This window comes from Trematomus bernacchii, unplaced genomic scaffold (assembly GCF_902827165.1).
Source record: "Trematomus bernacchii unplaced genomic scaffold, fTreBer1.1, whole genome shotgun sequence".
Taxonomy (NCBI): Eukaryota; Metazoa; Chordata; class Actinopteri; order Perciformes; family Nototheniidae; genus Trematomus; species Trematomus bernacchii.
Genome location: NW_022987704.1, coordinates 1,880 through 24,770, shown reverse-complemented (window position 1 = coordinate 24,770; position 22,891 = coordinate 1,880). Strand labels below are relative to the sequence as shown.

The 22,891-nt window shown below is 42.2% G+C and overlaps 1 protein-coding gene across 1 annotated transcript; it reads right to left on the bottom strand.

The window, feature by feature from the left end:
- Window positions 1–11,264: 11,264 nt before the first annotated feature.
- LOC117490129 (MAM and LDL-receptor class A domain-containing protein 1-like) lies at window positions 11,265–17,680 on the bottom strand. The gene is made up of 3 exons (XM_034139709.1): window positions 17,421–17,680; window positions 12,098–12,220; window positions 11,265–11,446 (listed from the first exon to the last, which is right to left on the bottom strand). The coding sequence occupies exons 1-3, from the start codon at window positions 17,587–17,589 to the stop codon at window positions 11,334–11,336; spliced, it is 405 nt and encodes a 134-aa protein (XP_033995600.1). The 5' UTR covers window positions 17,590–17,680; the 3' UTR covers window positions 11,265–11,333.
- Window positions 17,681–22,891: the final 5,211 nt, after the last annotated feature.

The following is a 22,891-nucleotide window of genomic DNA, read 5'->3' as shown; positions in this document are numbered from 1 at the left end:
CGACTGTATTCGCCATGACATAGACAGTCTGTGGTTTGTACTTGTTTAACTTTTGTCCAGTTTCTGAACAGATATGAGGAGCTGTGAGCTCTGAGTGTGTGCTAACAGCTAACGGTTGATGTATTGGGACATGTTGCGCTGTCGGGTGCTGACCAATCACAAAGCGTCATTTCTTGACTGGCAGCAAAAACAACCAATCACAGCAGTGCTTCTCTGGCTGGCTCTGTCCAATCACAAACAAGAAGTGTTCTCCCTAAAGGAATACCCTTTCCGTCCAATCTGAAATGCTGTGGTGTTTTCTGAAATGCTGTAGTGTTTTCTGAAATGGTGTAGCGTTTTCTGAAATGGTGTAGCGTTTTCTGAAATGCTGTAGTGTTTTCTGAAATGCTGTAGTGTTTTCTGAAATGGTGTAGCGTTTTCTGAAATGCTGTAGTGTTTTCTGAAATGCTGTAGTGTTTTCTGAAATGCTGTAGTGTTTTCTGAAATGGTGTAGCGTTTTCTGAAATGGTGTAGTGTTTTCTGAAATGCTGTAGTGTTTTCTGAAATGCTGTAGTGTTTTCTGAAATGGTGTAGCGTTTTCTGAAATGGTGTAGCGTTTTCTGAAATGGTGTAGTGTTTTCTGAAATGCTGTAGTGTTTTCTGAAATGCTGTAGTGTTTTCTGAAATGCTGCAGTGTTTTCTGAAATGCTGTAGTGTTTTCTGAAATGCTGTTGTGTTTTCTGAAATGCTGTAGCGTTTTCTGAAATGGTGTAGTGTTTTCTGAAATGGTGTAGTGTTTTCTGAAATGCTGTAGTGTTTTCTGAAATGGTGTAGCGTTTTCTGAAATGGTGTAGTGTTTTCTGAAATGGTGTAGTGTTTTCTGAAATGCTGTAGTGTTTTCTGAAATGGTGTAGTGTTTTCTGAAATGCTGTGGTGTTTTCTGAAATGCTGTAGTGTTTTCTGAAATGGTGTAGTGTTTTCTGAAATGCTGTAGTGTTTTCTGAAATGCTGTGGTGTTTTCTGAAATGCTGTAGTGTTTTCTGAAATGCTGTAGTGTTTTCTGAAATGGTGTAGCGTTTTCTGAAATGGTGTAGTGTTTTCTGAAATGCTGTAGTGTTTTCTGAAATGGTGTAGTGTTTTCTGAAATGGTGTGGTGTTTTCTGAAATGCTGTAGTGTTTTCTGAAATGCTGTAGTGTTTTCTGAAATGCTGTTGTGTTTTGTGAAATGCTGTGGTGTCTTGCACTTCCGGGCCACCGTAACATGTGATATCACAAAACACTGTTATATCTGCTAATGCTAAACACAACCAGCTCACCAGGTTATCACTATTATTAATAATCATCTTAAAAAGACATATCATAGACATGCCCAAGTAGTTCAATAATGTTTTGGACGATATCATTATTTTTGTAAATCAAAATTTATCAACATTCTTGCTCTTTAAAACCATTTTATACACAGATACAATGATAATATAATTGCATATTGAAATATCCTCAAATAATGTTAGCTTGCTGTACTCTGCTGCGTGTTCCCTTTACAAACTGCTCACATGATTTCATTAAAGAACAGTTTCATATATTAGATTATAAAAACTGAATCCTCTTCAGGTCAGGTTACAGGAGAGACTCTTACTCTGTGTCTGAGGGTCCAGGTTCATTACTGAAGAGTGGAGGGTCCCACATAGACCGGTCACTCTTCAGAGACAGACAGCTGGGGACTGGAGACCCTGCTCTCTGTCTGTGGAAACAACAAGTTTTAAACATCATTAGTACATCTAAAGAGCAGCTTTTGATCTATGACTGTTCACCTGATTAAAGATTTGTAGAGTTTTTGAGTCGTGATTTTGGGTTTCTGTTTTTAAAATTCATTCAAGTCCAACATGTAGAGAGTGAGGATGATTTCATAGATAGATGAATAGATAGATTATTTACTATCTCTGATGATGACAAGAAGCAAGAGTTCAATTACACTTTGTTAATGTTCTCTACTGGGTTTCATTAAACAACAAGATTAAAAGGAAATATAATACAAGAAAAAAACCAATGTTCAGCTTTGATGTAACAACATTCATAATTAATTAAAGATAGCACCCTTTTCCCCCTGGTTACATTCTCCATTCTCCCTGTACGATGGGCGCTGTAAGTGATGAAAGTGGGGGATGTTGGCTTATCAGGCGCCCGCAGCTCACAGGCAAAGTGAGAGAGAGAGAGAGGGCGCACCGGTACCGGCGGGGATTGTTGTTAGCTTCTGCTGCGCTAACGGATATAAGAAGCTGTTTCTACAATGATGTGGAGGGAGAGCTCTCCTGTCAGACTGAGGCTCAGTGAGGTGAAGGACTCTCAGTGTCAGATAGTTCACTTTAGTCTAAGTTATCTCAGTGGCTCTCAAACGGTTTGATCACAATTTATGTAAACACATATTTCCAAGGCACTCCTTTATAATTATTGGTTTGAAATCATTCCAGTGTATACTATAGGACAGTAAACCAGACATATCATTTAAAACTGGAGAAATGAACAAATATGCATAAATAAATGTTAACTGGTAAAATAAGATATCAATGAACAACAAAAATAAAATAAGTTCCATGTATTTGTTATTGGCTATGGTAGGTTATTGGTTATGTTCACATACTTATTTGATTATTAAAATGCAAACCGATCTTTTTCATATGGGTGTTTAGAGTTGTACCCCCTAGATCAGGTCTCTGTAATTGTGTGCTCAAAGTGCAACAGATTGAAGCATTTTACTTACCCCCGGACCCCCCTAGAGGATGTGAGGTCCACCCCCCAATTAAAACATGTTCATACAATACTAAATACATTTGAAGCCTTTTTATATAAGCTGTCCACCATGTCAATAGGTTTCTCTGTTTGTAGTGTGTTGGTCTTTTGTAGAGGTTTTTCATTGCCAGCTGAAATCTTGCCTAGGGCAGCAAACTGGTCAGAACCGGCCCTGGTGTCATCCCCACAGCACCCCCATTTCAAACATGTTCCCACGGCTATGTCAGATACCAACATACTGAATCCTCTTCAGGTCAGGTTACAGGAGAGACTCTTACTTTGTGTCTGAGGGTCCAGGTTCATTTCTGAAGGATATAGGAAGCCCCATAGACCAGTCACTCTTCAGAGACAGACAGCTGGGGACTGGAGACCCTGCTCTCTGTCTGTGGAAACAACACGTTTTAAACATCATTAGTTCACAGGGGCGGATCTAGACAAATATTCATGGGGTGGCCAGAGGGTGGCAGGAGATGTTGAGGGGTGGCATCCCCTGGCAGAAGTATATGCTGATTTAATCGCAGTCATATCAATCAATGTTAACTTGGAAATCCACAATATTAATATTTTAACTCAATAACATTAGGTGACATTATTGTGGCACATCAGTAAAGCCTTACATATAAATATATAAGGTGGCAGACATCATTTAATGAACAATAACTGAATGAGTTTGTTTCACTCTTTGACCAGCAGGGGTACCAAATCTATGCAGACTGCTGCAATAAGTACATTAATTAACTGTCCCATCGATGTTTGTCTGAATGAATATGATGATATTAACAATCATATTATTCCTATCAGCTGTCAATCACTGTTATGATTCACATATTCATTTATTATTGAATAAACTATATTTTTTGGAGGAGTTAATGATGAATGTTCCTCAAGATGCTTGCTCACCCTCCTTCAAATTTGAAGTATTGTCTATCATATATCAAAATTCAAAAGAATCAGCAGTTTCAGCGCCCCACGACTTTACTGCAAACAGTTACAACCTTGACTTTCCATCAGAAAGAACAAACATTAAAGGACACCTATCATGCTATATTTAAATGATATATTGTAGGGTTAGGGTTAGGCGAAAGAAAACCTAACTGAAACTCTGCCGCACGGTCCCCTCGTTCCTTGGAAGAGGCGGAGAGGTGGGTGTTTGTCATCTGCTGGTGGACTAACCGGAGAGAATTACAGTGCTTGCCTCGACGGGGAGGGATTGCATTGAATTAAAGCAGCAGGAGCAAACGCTTTCCTCGGGGAGGGAGAAAGAAAGCCACAGCGGAGAATAAACAGAAGGGTAACCATAGCAACCATGCGCGGGAAGTCTTCTTCGCTGCTTTTGTGGCAGACTACAGCGCCACTTACAGGCCTGGCATATGTACTACAGCGTCTCCAGCGTTTTCGAGCGGCAATGGCCGGCCGTGGCCCAACCCCACATTCCCCTGATAGGTGGAGAGTTGGCCCAATAGCCGTAGCGCCACCGTCCTGACGTCAGGACAGTGTTCAAATCTGGATCAGTTTTTATCAGATCCGTTGCAGCCACTTTTTTAGAGATTTGGTTATGGAGGAAAATAGAGAGGGTTGTGTTTTCTGACACTTGGTGAGTTCCCTGGAACACCGGGGACACATATTCATGTATAAAAGACGTACAAAAGTGCATTTTGCATGATAGGTCCCCTTTAAAGAAGTGACTAACTGCATCAGTTAGGGTTAAAAAACGTGTATTCAGCTCAAACATATACATCGCTGCAGTTATTATCCAGTGGAAAGCCCTTACCTACTGGCCTAGTTAAATCAAAGTGGTTACTTTTGTTTGGCTGGGCAGTGTAGTTTTACACACCGTCTCATTTGACTTTCTCAGAACTTAAAACTCTTTTTTGGGGGCAGACCCCCACAAAGAAAAAAAGATATACACACATACAAGGTCATCATCTTAACAGTTGTGTGCTCATCCGTGAGCAGAGCATCAAGTTGCCTATTACAGCTGAATGCGGCGATTACCATCTTGTTCAGCAAAACGCCTCTCAAACGTATTAAGATCCAAAGCTTTAGTGCGTTTTGATTCAATGCTGAGTACAGCCACACTTGACAGTCTCTTCTCTGTCATTGTAGACCGCACCTCATTCCTTCCGTCTGCTTGGGTCCGAATCAAGCGGCAAACTCTGGGGAAGAGCCGGGACGCCAATACGGAAGTGCCACAAATTGCAGTTCATATATTGGCCGATAGGCGATGACTGCAGAAAAGAGCAATTTCCATAGAGCCCCATGTTAAAATGCCCAATTTTACAGCAGAAAAAAACATGTTTCTACCCCTGGATGCAATAAATATTATTATGGATATAGTTAGATTCCACCTTCATGATTATGAATCTGTGAGTGAATTGTTTTTCAACGCGACCCTTTTATTTATATTAGGTCTTAAAGTGTTTGCATAAATTAGGGCGTGGTCACTTTGATGGACAGGTACGTGCCTCACTGTCAGCTAACAGCAACTTGTCCACTCTGCTAGGCTACAACGTTAGTTAGTTGTAGTTATTGTACTTGACCCTTTAGCCGTGTTCGTGGTGATTGTGCCCCTTAGGGAATATTGTTACAAATACCAGACAATTAAAATGTCGTGCTGTGCGGTTGAATGTACTAACAGAACTTCCAAGAAGTCTAAAATGATAATATTATACATGTTAACCCCGTTAGCAGGTGTTTGTGTGCTTGTTAGCTTAGCTTTTTATGTAGCTTATTAGCCAGCTAAGGACATAACCCTTTATACATGTACACAACAGTATACAGTTTAGTTTATGATTCAGCCTTGGGTAAGACTTTTATAGTATATGGCTATGACGCCCATAATGCTAAACGGGAGCAAATGTTAAAAGGGGACCCAATTATCCCAGTGGTGGCCGCCGGAGCTAACGGAGCCGCAGGGGGCTAGCTCCAGCCGGCGTCCAGCTCCAGCCGGCCTCCCGGAGCCCCCTGCGGCTCCGTTAGCTCCGGGCGGTGGAGTCCAGCGTTATAACTGGAGATCAAGGAATGCACCGAAACGCGGACTTGGTTCGCCTGCAGCCCGCTGTAGTATTAGCTAAATAAATGATGTTGAACAAGGCTTATTAAGCTGAACATCGCCACAATTGTTCTGCTATGTATCGGTACTTATTTTATTTTATTAACGTGATGACAAGCATTAAGAATAACAAAAAATAGCTAATTCTCTTGCAGATTGTCTCGTTTGATTATGAATGTAACGTTTATATAGGGGAACTACACTGTTTTATCAAAACCAAAGTGCCACGCAGTAACTTGGTATGCATGTATTTCATGTTAGCTTAGCTTCTTAGCCTGAGCTAGCTCTGTTTACTTCCAGTTCGGAGGCAGCAGGTCCCGCCTCGGCTCCGCCTCTTTGCCCTTATTTGGAGCAGGCTGGAGCAGGCGGGAGTTAGACTCTGACGTCACTGTCGAGCCGTTAGTGGCCGACTCCGCCTACTAAGGGCTTCTCGGCAACTCTGCAGAATCCTATGGGTGACGTCACGGACCCTACGTCCATTTATATATACAGTCTATGGTCCGAATGCTTCTCGTTTTGCGCCGTCCCGTTCAAATGAAATCACCGACAATCATATTTCCATGCTCGCGCCAGGGCCGGGGAGGGGTTACAAGGCTCGCGTCTTGTGCTGCATTCACTTGCACTCGGACATTAGAGACTTTCTCTCATAAATGTCCGATGAGCCAAAACTTTTCTTTCAAAACAAAGCGGGGGAGTCCATTCTAAACTGTTGAGTAAAACGTTTTACACGAACTATGGAGAAATGTCACCAACATTTATAATCAATATTTAAAAAAATATTATTAATAAATGAATTGCCTACATTTAGGGTGGCAAGGCATTTTTCTGAGGTGGCAGCTGCCACCCCGTGCCACCCCGTAGAACCGCCACTGTTAGTTCATCTAAAGAGCAGCTTTTGACCTATGACTGTTCACCTGATCACCGGTACCGGCGGGGATTGTTGTTAGCTTCTGCTGCGCTAATGGATATAAGAAGCTGTTTCTACAATGATGTGGAGGGAGAGCTCTCCTGTCAGACTGAGGCTCAGTGAGGTGAAGGACTCTCAGTGTCAGATAGTTCACTTTAGTCTAAGTTATCTCAGTGGCTCTCAAACGGTTTGATCACAATTTATGTAAACAAATATTTCCAAGGCACTCCTTTATAATTATTGGGATAAATAAAAACAGGTTTGAAATCATTCCAGTGTATACTATAGGACAGTAAACCAGAAATATCATTTAAAACTGGAGAGATAAACAAATATGCATAAATAAATGTTAACTGGTAAAATAAGATATAAATGAACCACAACAATAAAATAAGTTCCATGTATTTGTTATTGGCTATGGTAGGTTATTGGTTATGTTCACATACTTATTTGATTATTAAAATGCAAACCAATCTTTTTCATATGGGTGTTTAGAGTTGTACCCCCTAGATCAGGTCTCTGTAATTGTGTGCTCAAAGTGCAACAGATTGAAGCATTTTACTTACCCCCGGACCCCCCTAGAGGATGTGACGTCCACCCCCCAATTAAAACATGTTCATACAATACTGAATACATTTGAAGCCTTTTTATATAAGCTGTCCACCATGTCAATACGTTTCTCTGTTTGTAGTGTGTTGGTCTTTTGTAGAGGTTTTTCATTGCCAGCTGAAATCTTGCCTAGGGCAGCAAACTGGTCAGAACCGGCCCTGGTGTCATCCCCACAGCACCCCCATTTCAAACATGTTCCCACGGCTATGTCAGATACCAACATACTGAATCCTCTTCAGGTCAGGTTACAGGAGAGACTCTTACTTTGTGTCTGAGGGTCCAGGTTCATTACTGAAGTATGGAGGGTCCCCCATAGACCAGTCACTCTTCAGAGACAGACAGCTGGGGACTGGAGACCCTGCTCTCTGTCTGTGGAAACAACATGTTTTAAACATCATTAGTTCATAGTTTTAATGTTCTCTACTGGGTTTCATTAAACAGTTTATATGATCAGATACCAAAAAAACTGAATCCTCTTCAGGTCAGGTTACAGTAGAGACTCTTACTTTGTGTCTGAGGGTCCAGGTTCATTACTGAAGTCTGGAGGATTCCCCATAGACCAGTCACTCTTCAGAGATAGACAGCTGGGGACTGGAGTATTGTCCCCTTCCTCATCTTTTAAATCACTCATCTTCTCCAGTACACACACACACACACACACACACACACACACACACACACACACACACACACACACACACACACACACACACACACACACACACACACACACACACACACACACACACACACACACACACACACACACACACACACACACACACACACACACACACACACACACACACACACACACACACATTAATAATAAACTTGGTTCAAATACATGAAATCAGTCAGACTTCAGGCCGCTCTCCATTTTGTCTGCGCTGGGCTGTCACATGTTATGTAACTCTGATGACTCAGGAAACAGGAAATAATAAAAGTTTACAACACTTGCAGAAGTCTCAATGGACTCTAGGACGCTGATTGTTAACCAAGAAGTTATTTTCTGACATCCAGTAAAACAGAGTAAATAACTAATGTGTTAGAAAGCAGATCCTGGTGTTAACACTCACCCTGTTCTCCTCCTCGTGCCGAGCTGTAAAATGGTGTCTGGCAGTCTGACAGTCTGACTTCCTACTTTCACTTCCTACTTTTCCAACATTTCGTCCCACCAGCTCAGCCCTATTTGTTTTTCTTTCCTCTTCTGCCTCACTGCTTATGAATTCTGAAGAAACCCTCGTGGTTGAATTCTCCTTCGTGAGAGAAACAAAGGTCGCTTTAAGTACAAGAGGAATTCCTCAAGTTGTACTTTAAGGCAAAATCATCAATTAACTTTCAAGTGTTCAGTGCTCATTGAAAAGGAAGTACTTTCAGGGACGATGAAGACGTTAACTTGGTTGTTTGGGAACAAAACCACTGTTCCTATGATAACACATATATGAAGGATTGTTTCTGGGTGTCTATAACCCCCAGACACCGTTACCGTTATAACATCAATGCAGCTTGGAAGCAGGAAGCCCATTAGTAGATGTTAACGTGTGGATGAAGCTTGTAATTCACTGTAATATCTAAATGTCACACCAACATCCATTAAAAGGGCGTGATGCGATTAAAAAAGTATGTTATTGAATAAATCCTGAGAAAAAGGTAAGAAATGTGTCTTTAACAGAACAAGGGAGTTCCAGATACTGCATTAGTGTTCATGAACTCTCCTCCACAGAGACTGCATCTGTATGTCAGTTCCCATGATGTGTGTGCACCGTGTCATCGTGACTTCCTGTATGCTAAGGAGCTATACTGGGGGTGTGTTTTATGGACGTTAGGCGGCTGCTGGGGAAATGCTAATGAAGCTGCAGAATATATAGGAAGACAAGCTTTATGTGACGCTTATATGACAGAGACAATGTCCTGAGAGTGTAACACATCGAGGACATTGAGTTTGTGAATGAATTAGCCGTTATCTCAGTCAAGGGAAGGACAGCATTAATGGGAATGAATGAGAGTTTCCAGATGCAGAATGTATGAGATATGACCCAGTGAGTGGACGAGAGGCTTCAATCTCAGGTTTAGATTTCTTGTTTTTCTTTGGCTCAAATATCACAAGAACAAAAAGAGGTGTTCTCTGTCTTCTTGCAGATTGCCAGAGGCGTCAATCTGCAGTCTGCTGAACATGTGGTGTTCATTTCACCAATTCTTCAGTTCAACAAATCAGATTGGTCTCAATTCAGTTTGAACAGACTGGCCTTCGTGAAGAGAGGGAGAGACGCCCAGAACACGTGTTAATAAGCCGTCCATTTAACCGTCTAACCGTAAGAACAACAAGCGATATGTGCAGGACATATTTCAAATAGACGGCATGGAGAGAAGTCAGTTAAACAACTATTTAAAGCTAACATTCATCTGGAGATTTGGTCGTTTTCTTTCCTTTTTAATTTGTAAAACAACAACAATAGATACTGAAGTAAACCTTAGAGACCATGCCATGATGAAAGTCTACAGAAGACCCTCTCACATCTCATACGGTGCTTTAATATGATGATTGAAGTGGTGCTTATTAAACTGCTTCATATCAGACACAGAAGTAATGAGATCTCTGCAGGTCACCTGAAAGCATAGCAGTCATAAATCAACTAAAAGCATGTTTATTTGTGTTGTTTGTATTAATAGCAGCTGTTTACCTGCGTGTGCTCTTTATCAAAGAAGTCCTTTAGTCTCTAATAAAGAAAAAGTCATTGCGTTCACAAACAAAACATCAATTATAGCTGAGAGGGAAATGTTAAGCTTGAGTGAGCAGCGAAGAATTAGACTTCCAGGCGTGAAATAAATCAAATGACTGACGTAGAATTCATCGTCACAATCAGACCCAAAGAAAACACTTCTAAGGTCATTTTATATATATTTAAATAACACAATAATAACTGGAGATGTTCTTTGTGGTATAGTGTACTTTGTGTTGCTAGGCAGAGAAGCCAGCTTTAATGATCCTCTGGCGCCATCTAGTGGTTCATCTCATTATTGCAGGACACTAAATTAGGACTCACCTAAAGTGCAAATATCAAACCCCTTTGTCCAGTGGAGGGTCAGGGTGAGTATATATACTAAAGTACACATTATTTGAGAGTCTATTTGAGAGCGTTAGTTATAAGTGAGGAAACAGAGAGACTTTTCTGCATGTTATGAAATGTAATTTGGGAAACACTTTATATTAAAGTGCACGTTCAGCATCAACGAGTTGTTCATTAACATGTTAGCAGTTTCTAGGCTCTTTATTAGTCACTATAAAACTCTTAGTAATGCCTTATTCTACAAGTACTAGGCCATTAGTTAAGAGTCCTCGTCTCCTCTCTCGTGTCCTCGTCTCCTCTCTCGTGTCCTCGTCTCCTCTCTCGTGTCCTTGTCTCTCCTCTCTCGTGTCCTCGTCTCCTCTCTTGTGTCCTCGTCTCTCCTCTCTCGTGTCCTCTCTTATGTCCTAGTCTTTCCACTCTCGAGTCCTCGTCTCCTCTCTCGTGTCCTCGTCTCCTCTCTCGTGTCCTCTCTTATGTCCTCGTCTCTCCTCTCTCGTGTCCTCTCTTATGTCCTCGTCTCCTCTCTTTTGTCCTCGTCTCTCCTCTCTCGTGTCCTTGTTTCCTCTCTCGTGTCCTCGTCTCTGCTCTCTCGTGTCCTCGTCTCCTCACTTGTGTTCTCTTCTCTCCTCTCTCGTGTCCTCGTCTCCTCTCTTATGTCCTCGTCTCTCCTCTCTCATGTCCTTGTTTCCTCTCTCGTGTCCTCGTCTCCTCACTTGTGTTCTCTTCTCTCCTCTCTCATGTCCTTGTTTCCTCTCTTATGTCCTCGTCTCTCCTCTCTCGTGTCCTCGTCTCTCCTCTCTCTTGTCCTCGTCTCCTCTCTCATGTCCTCGTCTCTCCTCTCTCGTCTCCTCATCTCCTCTCTCGTTCTTTAGTGGGAATGCTGTGTCAGCATTCCCACTAAAGTAACATTTCTCCTGTGCTTTAATGTTCAAACAGATGTTATTTGAGGGTCTCTCAGCTGGCAGGTTTCAGTGGGCAGGAAGAAAGGACTGATCAGGTCTGCAGAGGTTCTGGTTCCAGGTGAAAGGGACAGGAAGTGAGCTGAAAGAGAGGGAGACGTGGATTTGAAAACTATGGAGTGGTCTTAACAAAACTCTCTCAAGTGATGACTGTCATCAAACATTCAAATCAAGAGTCAGAAAAAATGTGTTAGCAGACTACTCCAAGGAACCAAACAATGGGTACACCTAGCTGCTGTAAGGATAATAATAATAAATACTATAACAAGTACAAAGACTATTATCATAATTATCTTAATTATCAGTTTACATCAAAATAGGATGAGAAATGAAACCGTCTTGTTTTCTGAACGTGGACTTGTAGGAATTTATTTATTATTTGTTTGACTTTATCATTTGATTGTCACCCTGGAAATGGGTGTATGTACGTATATGTGTACATATGTATGTGTATGTATATATAGAATGTTGTTTATCTGTGTGCGTATTTAATTACAGAATGATCTTTTCTTTTCTTTATCCTGCTGGATGACTAACGGAGGGATACCTCTGGATACACTCTGCTTTCTGCCTCCTGCTTCTACTCATCATGTTTGTTTCTTGGATGTATAAACTGTCTAATTGTTGAAACAGTAGAATAAATAATAAAACATACAATTAAAAAAAGATCTGCAGAAGTATAAGGTACATGTGTTGAGTTTAAAATAGATGTCTAGTGTCCCTAATGTCCCACCTGATGTGTTTGAGTGGTCGTGTTTGAGTCCAGGAGCCTCGGTAGTTCTGATCCATCTGGACTCTGAGCTCTGCATCAAGTCACAGAATCCATCTTCAAAACCACACCTCTTATATCCAGAGCCTACAACCAGAAAGAAGACATGCTTCAGCCTCTTTGAGTTTAGCTTTTCAAACTGCAGGGTTTCTCGTCTACGGCCTCTTTATGCTATCTCTCTACCTCTGAATGAGTCAAAGTGTTACATTTCCATGCAATATCTGATCAAATTGACATTCCAGTCCGCTGCAAAACACCTGCCTATACAATAACTAACCTAATGACATGCTCCAGATTACAGGTTCTGTAACTAAAGCATCATATCAGGCAGGGATTTTAGCCTTTACAGACCATTTACATGCACTAAAACACACTACAGGAGAGAGAACACCCCAACAAACATAATACGGCCGCTTTAAGATGTGGTTTCTGCACACAATAAAGTAACATCATCTCATCAGAGCATTATAAGCGTTAATCCTGGACTTCACGGCCAAACATGAAACAGAAGACTGAAAAGAATTAGGGATGAAACTGAATGTGAGTTGGTATGCAAGGCAGGATTATCAATGATGCACCACAGAAGAAGAACCAGGATCTTAAACTGAAGTTAAAGTAATAATACAGATAGGTTTACCTTCCGGTTTCGCTATGAGTGGTCGCATTTTCGAGAGCTCCCGCTTTGGAGGTTATTCCTCACGATTTTTTACATATTTCATCCTCCTGACAATATGGATTATGGACTCCTACCTCAACTCATCAATGAGGCAACATCACTTAGAGAAGGAGAGTAGTGAAAGCAGGGATAAAATGAACCACAATGACTTTTACCTTCTCAACGGCTGGGAAAGGAAACACCTCGCTTTTGGAAGTGCAAGCATTCATGCATTATTAACTGCAAACCCGACGCGAAAGTACTTACCCCCGTCAGGCAAACAAGACCGAAGAAGTATGATCGTCTTGGTCTTATTGTTAGCGGGAGACATCCATCTGAATCCGGGCCCGGTGCAGACAAGAAGCCATTCCTGCAGGCTCGAGGAGCTAGCATCACAACTAGCATCACAACTAGCATCTCTTCCGCTACAGCAACAACTACGAGACGACAACAGAGACCATGGAGACAGCGGAGACCGAGGAATCAACGGAGACTTCGACATTCCCCCGGGGACGCCTCGGCAGACAGACACGCATGAGGCAGTGACGAGAGGAAGAGAACCGAGATCCGAGGGAACAAATATCCACCATGTTGTTAGCCACCCTGCTAGCATATCGACGGCTAAAGCTACAACGGAGCCTCCCTCCCCCCACCACCCCACCGCCCCACCGCTCCAAGCACCACGGCAGGCCGCAAGCCGTTTGCTGTAACGGACAAAGACAAATATCTGCAAGCTGACGACATTATGCATTTAAACAACAAAAATGGACTACATATTTTTCATCTGAACACTAACAGCCTGAGACACAAACTGGCTGAACTCAGGCAACTGTTCATGAACGGTAAGGCAAGCATATTATGCTTTTCTGAGACCAAATTGGACAATTCCATTACAGATTCAGAGATTGAAATTGAAGATTATCTTGTAGTGAGAAGGGACAGGAACGTGAATGGAGGTGGTGTCTGCATGTACATACATAAAGACACCAATTTCAAAAACCGTACTGACCTGCATCATGAAAATATTGAATCTGTGTGGGTTGAAATTCTTTTTGACAATGCTAAATCTGTAATAGTCGGGACAATCTATAGACCACCGGAACAGAGTGACTTTTATGATACATTAGATGGGTGTTTGGCTGATGTGGGGGATGTAGAGACAATTATTATTGGAGACTGGAACACGGATATGCAACGTAAAGACACGTCCGTCTTCAAGTCCTTCAGTAGGATTTGTGATCTGCACGGCTTCAGCCAGCTAATCACCCAACCCACCCGGGTATGTGAAACAACACAAACTACCATTGATCTCATTCTGACCTCTGACAGGTCCAGGATCTCCAGTAAAGGGGTTATAGCATGCGGTTTAAGTGATCATTATATGATATTCTGTACCCGCAAAAAGCTAAAACAAAAGGCCGGCTGTCACAAAACAGTCATATCTAGAGACCTCAAAAACTACTCTAGCGAGGCCTTTAACCTAGAACTGGAGAGCCTGGACTGGTCAGATGAGCTCAGTGGTACACAAGTTGAAGAAACATGGCTTGGTTTCAAAAACAAATTCTCTGCAATACTCAATGATTTGGCCCCCCTAAGAACAACCAGGGTAAAAAATCGCGCTGAGCCGTGGATGCACTCCGGCATACTGACCGCCATGAAAACCAGAGACAAAAAATGCTCTGAGTTTCATAAAAGTCAGTCAATGCTTTCCAAAAGCACGAGCAGTGAACTCCAGGCCCACGTGACTGAACTAAAAATTGAAAGAAACAGACTAAGAAATGACGTAAGCTCCATGATCAAAACTGCCAAAAAGAATTTCATCAATGACAAAACTGAGGAAAACAAAAATAAACCCCGTGAACTTTGGAAATTACTCAATAACCAGCTTGGCTGCAGTAAAAAACTCAAAACGAGATTTTCAAACTTAAACATAAAGACAGATAACAGGCTCATCACAGACAAACTGGATGTGGCCAAGTACTTGAACATTTTTTTCACAAACTTAGCCACAACTCTTGTAAATAAATTACCCTCCCACTCAGGGCTTTTTGGAGTGGATCACATCATGACCAACTACAAAAACCTAGGGGTACGCAAAGATGATTTCAGTCTAGCAAGGGTAACAACAGCAGAGGTACGCATTAAACTGAGCGCCCTCAAACCTAACAAGGCCACTGGCCACGACAATATCCCCTCCAAATTCCTCAGAGACACAGCAACCGCCATCTCACCAGTCATAGCTCACATAATTAACCTCTCCATAAAACAGGGAAAAGTACCCAAAGACTTCAAAATTGCAAGAGTAACCCCCCTGCACAAAAAGGGCAGCAAATTGGACCCAGGCAACTACCGCCCTGTTTCTATACTTACCTCCATCTCGAAAGTCATGGAAAAAATAGTATATGAACAGGTCGAAAAGTACCTCGCAGAAAAGAAACTAATCTATGAATTTCAATCTGGCTTTAGAACATCCCACTCCACTGACACATGCCTTCTTTATTTGAACGACCACATCAAACAAGAGGTGGACGAGGGTAAATACTGCGGCATGGTGATGCTGGACCTACAAAAGGCTTTCGACACTGTCAATCACCCCATTCTGATTGACAAGCTAAAAGCAATTGGTTTTGATAAACTATCGGTGAGCTGGATGCAATCCTACCTGGAGGGGAGAGAACAGATGGTGGAGGTAAACGGTACTCTGTCCCCCCCCCTCCCAGTGAGCTGTGGTGTTCCACAAGGAAGCATATTAGGTCCGTTACTGTTCCTAATTTATGCAAATGACATGTCATCAGCATGTGACTGCAACTTGTTCCTGTTCGCGGACGACTCAGCCCTGCTGGTCTCTGACAGGAGCAGATTGCAGGTTGAAAAAACCCTCAGCTCCGAGCTCGGCAGAATCTGCACCTGGCTCGCCGATAATAAATTATCATTACACCTGGGTAAAACAGAGTCCATTCTCTTCGGTTCGAAACATAATCTCAGCAAATCCGACGACTTCTCAGTTGCAGTGGGTGACATTATTGTCACAAGTAAGAAGGAAATTACATACCTAGGATCTATTCTTGAGGCAAACCTCTCCTGTGACAAAATGGCATCCAATGTAATAAAAAAAGTCAATCAAAGAACTAGATTCCTATACCGGATCTCCTCTCTGGTAAACAAAAACACCCTGAAAACTCTGGCAGGAGCACTCATTCAAGGGTACTATGACTATGCTTGCACGTCATGGTACCATAGCACCTCCAAGGCGCTAAAAATAAAACTTCAAACATCGCAAAATAAACTGGTCAGACTACTGCTTGACCTTTCATCTAGAACCCACCTCACCTCTGCCCACTTTGACAACCTAGGATGGCTTAGAGTAGACGACAGAGTACAGCTACTTGCAATGGGCCTGGTCTACAAGATCCACTACACCTCTATGGTACCCATGTACATGTCAAAATTCTTCCCAAAGGTCAAGGAATACCATGATCATAACACCAGAGGGAGCTCCACAAATCATGTAAAACCCAGATTTGGCACAAAAAAAGGGGAATACACGTTTCGCAATTATGCCACATCAAGGTGGAACGCTCTTCCCACAACTGTAAAGGAAAGTAAAACTATACTTACCTTCAAAACCTCTCTTAAAGAGCACCTTCGGGGGAAAGCATTGCAAAACTGGCCCCGGTAATGGTACAAATCTCAACCTGTCGTACAATGGACAGCTTCCCCCCCCCCATCTATGTATATACTCGCATTTTAGACTCTGTTACTAACTGTATATCTGTAGACTTGGTATGTCTTAAATGTCCGGTTAGGATGTATTAGAACGAAATCTAAAATGAAAATTGTAAATAAGCCATCTGTATGTAAAAAACCACCTGTATGTAAATTGTAAATAAGCCATCTGTATGTCAAATATGTCTTATATGTCTTAAATGATATGATGAATTGGAAATGGGGGACCCTGATGTAAACAAGACGAAAGTCTTTCTCTGGTCTGCATCCCCTTAACAATTGTATGTTTTGAGCTGTACTGTACTGTACCCAATATACAAGCTGTTGATAAACTTTTCAATCAATCAATCAAACAAATCTACTTCAATAAATGTATTTAGTTCATTTCCACCACTGCAAAGAATGAAATGTATATTCATTCATATTTTAAGATATATAACGCATTGAATATCCTCACAGACGCATGTTGTAATGAATGCATTTCAGTATACACACAGTACAGAAGTATAACATGTACTTTAGGTATCAAAAGTAAAAGTACTAATATCATGTTTTTTTTACATGTAAGAGCCTTTTAGCATTGTGGTTTGACTACATTTAGATACTTGAAATACTGTTTTTAATAGTATTTCAGTACTCTGTTACACCATATCAGCAAATCATGTGTTTTTATATGAACAAAAGGTGCTTTTTGCCTCTGAAATATAGTAGAACGACACTGGTTTTTGCTATATATACGTTGATAATGCAATTTATAACTAAATCTTGACTTGTGTATCACATTGTTCACTCTGAATATATATGGATTTGTGAAGTTATAGGTGTACGAGGTACTTTAAGACACCGGTTGAAAGGTAATCAAGTCTCAAAGTCAGTTAAAATCTGACAAAATCAATATTTACTCACAGTTTTCCTCATCGCTGTAATCTCCACAGTCGTCAGTGAAGTCACACACACTTCCCTCGGACACACACAGATCCTGAGAGCAGCTGAACTCCTGAGCTGAACACACTGCGTCACACACTGGGGTCAAAAACACCAGAGAAAAGGCAGAAAACAGCCACAGAAGCATCATCTTACTGTCTGTCCTTTAACTACAGCACATGATCTCCTCCTCTGAGTGAAGCATGTTGTTTTGAAGATAGAAGAAGCAGCTTCACTCTGCGCAGTCGTGTATCGTCCGCCAAAGTGTAATAAGGATTTCATAAATGACTTTTCTGACTTTCTGTCCGGGATCATGGTGAAATATGATCGTGTTTTGATCTCCGGAGACTTCAATGTCCATGTGTGTTGCGAGTCCAAACCTCTGGTTAGGGACTTTTTAAATCTCCTTGATTCCTTTGGTCTCGTTCAGTCCGTGGCTGGCCCAACACACGAAAAAGGACACACTTTGGACTTAGTATTATCGTTTGGACTGTCTGTATCTGTGGATGAAATATGTGCAGCAACGCGTATCTCAGACCATTTACCGGTTCTGTTTACAACCTCCATCCCTTCCGCAGGAGTCGAATCACGTGCCCCGGCGCGTCGTCTGCGTTCGATTAACCCCTTGACTGCCTCACAGTTCTCTGATGCTTTTAATGCTTCTCCGATCTGTAAATTAGATGTGAACTGTGCTTTTAATGCTGATGAGCTTATCTCCATGTTTGATTCGACATGCACACTAATACTGGATTCTGTTGCTCCTTTTACCCTTAGACGCACCAAAGTTCTATCAGAGCCGTGGCTCAATGACTGTACTCGTGATCTCAGACGCGCTTGCAGGCGTGCAGAGAGAAAATGGAAAAAGGATAAACTCCATGTCTCTCTAGAAATCCTTGGTGCTTGCCTTTCTGACTACCAGACGGCAGTCAAAGCAGCCAAAACAGAGCACATTTCTCTGTTCATCTCCAAAAACAGCCATAAACCTCAGGTTCTTTTTAATGTCCTCAACTCGATCATTAATCCCTGTGATGTTTCTTCTATTGTCCCATCGACTACTCTCTGTGATAAGTTTCTTACATTTTTTATTGAAAAGGTATCTGCTCTTAGGCTAGCCCACACTAGTGCTACCCCAGATCCTGCTCCTTTTCTGTGCCCTGCTGTCCTCGACCACTTTGAGCCTGTATCCCTCTCTTCTCTCTCGGATGTAGTCATGCACCTGCGGCCGACAAACTGCACCTCAGACAGCATTCCCTCTCGCCTTCTCAGAGATGTTTTAGAATCAGTTGGAGCAAGTATTTTATTACTTTTAAACACCTCTCTTACCTCAGGATGTGTCCCAGCTGCCTTCAAACATGCCGTGGTTAAACCACTCCTTAAAAAGAAAAATCTCGACCCCTCCATTCTCGCAAATTTTAGGCCCATCTCCCAGCTACCTTTTTTATCTAAAGCCCTGGAGCGAGTAGTCTACGCCCAGCTGCGGTCTTTTTTAACCACGCATGGAATCCATGAAAAGTTCCAGTCTGGCTTCAAACCCATGCACAGCACTGAAACAGCCCTTTTAAGAGTTTTTAATGATCTGCTCCTAGCCGCCGACTCAGGTAGCCCAGCTGTCTTGGTGCTGTTAGACCTGACAGCTGCCTTTGACACTGTGGACCATAGCATCCTGCTGTCACGGCTTGAACAGTCCGCTGGCATCACAGGCTCTGCCCTTGCATGGTTCAGGTCCTACCTGACAGACCGTGGCTTCTCGGTACAGCTAGGTGCCTTCTCCTCTGCCAAAGCCCCTCTTACCTGTGGGGTTCCCCAAGGCTCGATTCTGGGCCCCATCCTTTTCCTACTGTACATACTGCCCCTAGGTTCAATAACATAACATTCCCTTCCACTGCTACGCCGACGATGTACAGATATATCTGCCTCTCAAAGCAAATGTCAAACACTCACTACAGCAGCTGATGGACTGCTTAGCAGAGATTAAATCCTGGCTGAGCAAAAACTTCCTCAACCTCAACGAGAGCAAGACTGAGGTCATCTTTTTTGGACCGCAACCTCCAGCCTCTCCGGTTGATATTCTGGGCTCTATAAAAAAAAACATCCTCCCCTCGGTCATGAACCTTGGAGTGACATTCACCAGCACTTTTAAATTTGACAAGCAGGTTAGCACCGTAGTAAAATCCTGCTTTTTTAAAATAAGACTATTGGCCAAAACCAAGTCGTATTTATCTTTTAAAGACTTAGAAAGGGTTATTAACGCCTTTGTAACCTCAAGACTGGACTATTGTAACGCTCTGTATGTGGGTATGGACCAGGCCTCAATCAAACGCTTACAGCTAGTCCAAAACGCGGCTGCACGTTTGCTGACTGGTCACAAAAAGCGCGACCACATCACCCCTATTCTGGCCTCATTACACTGGCTTCCAGTTCGGCTCAGAATTGATTTTAAAATCCTTTTATTTGTTTTTAAAGCCCTAAATGGGCTGGCTCCGGCCTATATAACTGAACTGCTCCAGCGCTACACCCCAGCCAGAGCTTTAAGGTCTGCTGACCAGCTGCTGCTGGTAGTGCCCAAGACCAGGCTAAAAACCAGAGGGCACCGAGCCTTCTCAGCAGCTGGCCCCAGGCTCTGGAACACTCTGCCCCTCCATGTGAGGTCGGCCCAGACCCTAGGGGTTTTTAAATCAAAACTAAAAACACACTTCTTCTCTCTGGCTTTCTAGTTAGAGCGGAGCACGACTCCTGACTTTTCCTTGTGTTTTATTCTTATTTTGTTTTTTAAGTTATATCTGTTGTAATTTATTGTCGTTTATTGTGTTTTGTAGTAATGTGTTTTTAATACATGTACAGCACTTTGGCTCGACCAAAAATCGCTTTTAAATGTGCTTTATAAATAAAACCTGATTTGATTTGATTTGATTCAGTCGAGGTACAGCTCGTCTGTAACGTGTGCAAGTAGCTTAGGAGCTGTTAGCATGTTGTAAAAGGTAATCAATGGCTTTTATGGCTGTTACTCAATAAGGTCACTGTGTGTTCATGTGTTCATTCTCTGAGAGGCTGGACTGAGGCTATTAGCTTTATGCTAACATGCTCACAATGCTATCATGCTCCTGTTTAGCTCCTATAATGTGTTTAACATACGAGTTTAGCATGCTAACATAGCTAATTCTTGCACTATTTCTATTCTATTTTATTTGTATTTACATTTTTGCTCATCTCAAAACATTCTCTTGCACTATTTTATCTGTTGTTATTTGTTCCATGTCCTATATATATTCATGTTGCTCTGTTGGAGAAGATCTTCATTGACATATCTACTCTGTAGCTGCTGTGCAAATGACAATAAAGCTTTGAAACTTGAATGTTGAATCTTGAAAATGTGTTTAACATACGAGTTCAGCATGCTAACACAGCTAATTAGCACTAGCATGTCCTTAATGAAGGGGCTAGAGGAGATGACTAATGAATCAAATGCAATGCAATCCATCCAATAGGTGTTGAGTTATTTAAATGTGGTTCTTAGTAGTAGACAGACTATTAGCATGGCTACAAACCAGGTTTATACTCTGAAAGATTCCTTTGTATTTTCATAATAACCACTTCTAGGAACACCTACATCAATTGGAGAACTCTGAGCATCTGTAAATGTGAAGAGGCTGCAGTTAGCCTGTGTGTGTGTGTGTGTGTGTGTGTGTGTGTGTGTGTGTGTGTGTGTGTGTGTGTGTGTGTGTGTGTGTGTGTGTGTGTGTGTGCGTTGCGTGTGTGCGTGTGTGTGTGTGTGTGTGTGTGTGTGTGTGTGTGTGTGTGTGTGTGTGTGTGTTATCATTAACGCTGTGTCTCGATCCCACTCCACTGAGAGGCATCATTTCATTTCACAGCAATCAATAAACACAGGGGGTGTTTCTCAATCGCGAGTACGCTTGCTTGGTAGCACATGTCTGCCGAGCATCTTGCTTCAGAAGCGAGTCAAGAATACTTCCTGACATTCGGAAAACGAAGTGTGGAACACGCTAGCAAGTGTGCAGGTGTGCGTCATATGAGAGGCCCCGCCTTACATTTTCCGCCACAGATTTGGGGAAATTGGTCTGTGCGCAAAGCATTGTGGGGATTTTAAGACCGCGGAGTCTACTCATGTGCAGACTCGATATTTCTCCAAACGGAGTACGCCGGGCTCGGTAGATTTCCAAGTATGCTGGAGATTGGAACAGTACTTCGGCGGCACTCGATGACTCTGAAGCAGCTTTACTCGCGATTGAGAAACACCCAAGGACCTTAAAAACAGAGAAGCTACAAGAGCTGGGGAGGTTCCAATTAAATGACTTTCGAAGGGGCGAGAGAGCGAGGGAACAAGGAGAAGATCACGTCTGTATCGCCCTCTGTTGGCAGCGGCAGTGGGAGGAAAGTAGAAAGCAACCTGATCTCACCAGAATGCGTGACTCCACCACGACTCCTTAACACCGCATTGCGTGGTGGAGTCACGAACTTTGCTACATTTACGTGTCTGCACCACGCAAACAAACCCAATGTAAAGTGAATGAGGCTCCTTTGTCGTGGTGCACACACGCATTTCTACAACGTCCAGCAGTGAGCTTTTATTCTTTAAAACGTTTTTAAAATCTACTTTATAGCTTGTAGTAACTCACAGGAGGCTTCTTTTATTAGTGCGAATGCTGTGCCACAGCATTCCACTATAGTACTTCAAATCTTTATTCTTTCCGCTTATTATTATTAGTGCGAATGCTGTTTACAGCATTCCACTATAGTATTTCAATTTCTTTATTCTTCCCCTTATTATTAGTGCGAATGCTGTGCCACAGCATTCCACTATAGTACTTCAAATCTTTATTAGTGCGAATGCTGTGCCACAGCATTCCACTATAGTACTTCAAATCTTTATTCTTTCCGCTTATTAGTGCGAATGCTGTGCCACAGCGATCAAGAGGAGAGAGAGAGGGCGATCAAGAGGAGAGAGAGAGGGCGATCAAGAGGAGAGAGAGAGGGCGATCAAGAGGAGAGGGAGAGGGCGATCAAGAGGAGAGAGAGAGAGGGTGATCAAGAGAAGAGAGAGAGTAATGTAACCTCCTAATGTAATGTATTACTCCTATGAAAATGTTCAAAAAGTGCTCAAACTTCACATGTGTGCTAACAGTCCAGCCGTGAAGACATCGACAGTTTTGAGATTTCTTCAAATGCCGTTGCCATGGCAACACAATGCTCACCATGAAACACGGTTTGCTCATAACTTCAGTGAAAATGATCGAAATGGCCCAAAACTTCACAGGTTTGGTAACGATGCAGCCATCAACACATCTAAGCGTATTATGGGGTGTCATCAAATGCCGTTGCCATGGCGACAGATAATTCACCATCAAGTTAGTTCAAAAGTTTGCAGTTCAAATATTCTGCTGCTTTCCCAAGCCTTTTTACTTTCTTTTCTCATCTTAATACAAATTCATTCACTA